The 4,048-nt window shown below is 35.6% G+C and overlaps 1 protein-coding gene across 1 annotated transcript in view; it reads left to right on the top strand.

Annotated features, from left to right (window-relative positions):
* Window positions 1-3,802, top strand: part of LOC117115344 (7-dehydrocholesterol reductase-like) — a 5,705-nt gene extending 1,903 nt beyond the window's left edge. The window contains exons 2-4 of the mRNA XM_033259093.1: window positions 110-332; window positions 1,102-1,740; window positions 2,377-3,802. Coding sequence (XP_033114984.1) covers window positions 110-332; window positions 1,102-1,740; window positions 2,377-2,841 — 1,327 coding nt within the window. The 3' untranslated portion in view covers window positions 2,842-3,802. The remainder of the gene's footprint in view (window positions 1-109; window positions 333-1,101; window positions 1,741-2,376) is intronic.
* Window positions 3,803-4,048: the final 246 nt, after the last annotated feature.

Below are 4,048 nucleotides of genomic sequence, written 5' to 3'. Positions count from 1 at the left end.
GACCAACAACATCGGTTTATTCTGTGTTGCAAACCATTTTTCGAGTATGTATGTGGAACCATTAAACCAATTTTTTTTTTATACGGCTATAACTTTATTTATATTTCAGGAACGTGGATCTACTGACGCATCTGACAGTAATATGTATTCTACTTACTACTCCATTTATTGCACTCTACCTGCACATGGCTTGTCCAGAATTCGACTGTTCTGTTACGGCGCCTCTTGCACGGTTTCTTGACGGAAGTTTGACGTTTCGAGCATTTTTAGAAAGAGCGCCACCTCTAAACGGGTTAGCTTTCAAGATGGCCGGTTCTTGGATATTGCTTCAAGTAGGAAAAACCAAATATTAAAAATAATAAAACACTATAAAATATATTAAATGTATTACAGTAACAGCAATTTCCAATTTCGTTATGATAGTTATATATTTATAGCAGTACTGTAGTGTGGATTTATTCTAAGTTTGATATTTTTACAGCGTGTAATGCCCAATAAAATAATTATTACATGAACAGATAAATAATAAAAATGATGATGATGATGATAAGGATGATGCTGATGTCAGGATTATTATGCATTTGACGCTTTGAATTTTCGCGGTAAAAATTTCTGATTTGATATATTTCTGATTTGTTATTATTATTTATTATTATAATATTAATGATGATGATGATAATGATGACGATAATGATGAATATCAACGTAAAATTACTATTCCAATCGTCACTTTTACAACCATTGATATTATGTTGACATACAAACACATTTTATAAGCTAAAAATTGTAAATATAATGTTGAATTTCTCATTTCTCATAAATATAAATATGATTTACGATGAAAATCCATAAAATCCTCTAGCAGGAATGTTACGGTAGGGTTTACATAGACTGTGGATAAATAGGCGTAATGTCGTTTTTTACTTGATTTTTGTATATAGATTTGTTACTGAAATGTCCAGTAAATCTATCGTTCTAATTAACAATTGAAAACTATTAACAATAACATAATGAAATAAGAAATTTATTTTTTTTTTAAAATTTTACTGTTTATACGATTAATATTGCTTAGTTTGAAATTTAATTTTTGTTTTATGGCAGTTGTTTTTCTACTACATACCTGACGTTTTCGGCTATATTCTACCTGGATACGCAGGCGGTATCCGATACGGAGCTGTTACACCAGCCGGACACGAACTCAAATACAATGTTAATGGCCTGCAGTCTTGGACAATTACCAACGTATTGTGGATCCTAAACGGAGTTTACTTTAAGTGGTTCTCACCAGCGATAATTGTCGACAATTGGGGGCAGTTGTTCTGGGTGGCTAACATCCTAGGCTACGGGGTAAGCGTATTCGTTATGATCAAGGCGCACCTATTCCCGACGCATGCCCATGACCGGAAGTTCTCCAGTAGCTTTCTGTACGATTTTCTGATGGGCATAGAGTTGAATCCACGGCTCGGGAGTATGTTCGACTTCAAACTGTTCGTCAACAGCCGAATAGGGATGGCATCTTGGTCAGTGATTAACATTTCGTATGCATGGAAGCAATATGAGAATTATGGGTACGTGACGAACTCTATGATTCTGGTAAACGTTCTGCATGGGTTCTACGTCATCGACTTCTTCTGGAATGAAGCTTGGTATCTAAAGACTATTGATATACAACACGATCACTTTGGTTTCTATCTTTGCTGGGGCATCTTTGTGTGGCTCCCTTGGACGTACACACTACAGGTGAGATACTTGACGCACGGCTGCTAATGGTTAGCAGGATCCGGATCCTGCTAACCGTTAGCTGCCGTACGTCCATACGAGAAAATCCCGATCCGGATACCAAAAATAATATGATGATCGAATCACTGACCAATAAGAAACTGGAAATTGTAAACGCGTACGTGTGATTGGTTGATGACAAAAAACGCGCTCAACTTGCTAACCGTTAGCGCTTGCTAACCGTTAGCGGTATCCGGATACCGCTAACGGTTAGCGCTAACCGAACGGGCGTTCTCATGCAGGTGCTACGGTTAGCGCTAACGGTTAGCTCCCGATCCGGATACTAGGGCTCTCGGGAGAACCAGGCCTCAATCAAAATTAAAATCATTTAATTAATCCCTCCAATTTAAGACCCCTCCAATTTAAGACCACATTTCCGTGGTTCAAATTAACAAATTTCTTTTATCTTTATTATTCTAATTAGAGACCAAAGCTGCTAAATACCATCGGAACCCTAATCTTAAAAGTGGTCTTTAATTAGAGGGAGACATGTATAGCTTTTTCTGAAATCGAAACGTGGACCGATTTAATGAATTTGCTTTAAACTTAGTTACATTTTTTAATTGTTTATATATATATATTTGTTTTTATTTCTAGGGTTTTTATCTCGTCTATCATCCTACACAACTCCCAAAACCTGTATTCATAGGTATTCTGGTACTTGGCATAGCAAGCTACTGTATATTCAGGGCCGTTAATCACCAGAAAGACCTCTTCCGACGGACTAATGGTAACTGCAAAATCTGGGGCAAAAAGCCCGAATTCATCGAGTGTGATTACTATTCTGGAGACGGCAAGAAGAGACGAAGCAAACTGCTGTTATCTGGTTGGTGGGGTGTAACCCGCCACATGAATTACACGGGCGATTTGTTCCAGTCGCTTGCCTTCTGCCTAGCAACTGGATTCGATCATATATTACCATATTTTTACATAACGTTTATCAGCGGGTTATTGCTCAATCGTTGTTATAGAGATGAACAGAGCTGTAAATTGAAATATGGCGAAAATTGGGATAAGTATTGCGCCAGGGTACCATACCGCCTTATACCAGGGATTTACTAATGCAACGAATCTAAAGTTGGTACCATCTTAGGGTTTATGTAATTCGTCTGTTAATGCCAGTTTTTATTTTGAAAGTATCTAATTATAAAACACACTTTTACAAATCTATACAGAATAACGTGGTATATTAATATTCAATTTTAAACAAAAATCGCTGACAGACACAATATAATTAAGACATGAACATCAATAGGTTATTGTTTTTCGAGATCAAATATTCAATTAAATTATTTTTTTTAAATATCACTTGTAAGGTACAATATAACCTTGCTCAGAAGAAAGTATAGACTGAAGTAAAAACAGCAGTACTAAAAAGCCAAAAGAATGTTGATGATAATAGCAATAATCAAAGTGCAACTATCAATGAGAATACAAATGTCATTGCATATGCTAATTGTTTTTACAAACGACAGTTCCGATTTCCGACGACATCGATGAAGGAATTTCCAGAGTGCAATAAGCTGGGATTCGCTGGATCACTTGTGGGTTTATCTCTTTATTGAATATGGTAACCTTCTTTTAGAAATATTTATATAAGTTACATTTTGTGGGTCAGAAGAAACCAAGAAAGTTCCATTACGATTAACTGGCTTCATACTTTAAAGAGATAGACTGTTGCTAGGATTTCAACTTTAGTTTCCAATTATTATTTTTTTTGTAATGTAAATTTGAAATCGTATTTTTATTATTTCCTTTGTATGTAGACCATCCACCACTACTAAGATATAATACGTTACTCCATATTGAACCAACACCGAGAAAATAAGTTGGTATAAAATAGGGTACATCCTATGGAGTATACCGGCAGTTCCCCAGTAGTTTAGTCAGTAGAGCGTCTGATGGTAATGTCGTATAAGTCTTGGTTCCAAATCACGATGGAACAAAAAATATTAATATTATTTTCTTATTTTGTATGGTATTTTTAATGTATATTACTAATTAAACGATATGATTTGACGTATTTATGGTTATTCACCTTTTGTGCTGTTCGACAAGTTTCTAGTTTTGTTGAAAATACACTGGCATAATCAATCAATCAATCGGAAATTTATATGGCGTGCATCTATCATTCATGGGAAGCTCGTGGCGCCGCTGCCTAAAAATTACTATCCAAGTCGTCTCAACAAAATGAAATGAAGAAAAAAATCAAGAATGAAAAGGACAAACTATGACCGAGAAAGAAAAACATGAACTAATGGAAGTGAGA

This window comes from Anneissia japonica, unplaced genomic scaffold, assembly GCF_011630105.1.
Source record: "Anneissia japonica isolate Jap-2015-1 unplaced genomic scaffold, ASM1163010v1 scaffold288073_len612986_cov165, whole genome shotgun sequence".
NCBI lineage: Eukaryota > Metazoa > Echinodermata > Crinoidea > Comatulida > Comatulidae > Anneissia > Anneissia japonica.
The sequence above is the reverse complement of the archived record's forward strand: the minus strand, read 5'-3'. Positions and strand labels throughout refer to the sequence as shown.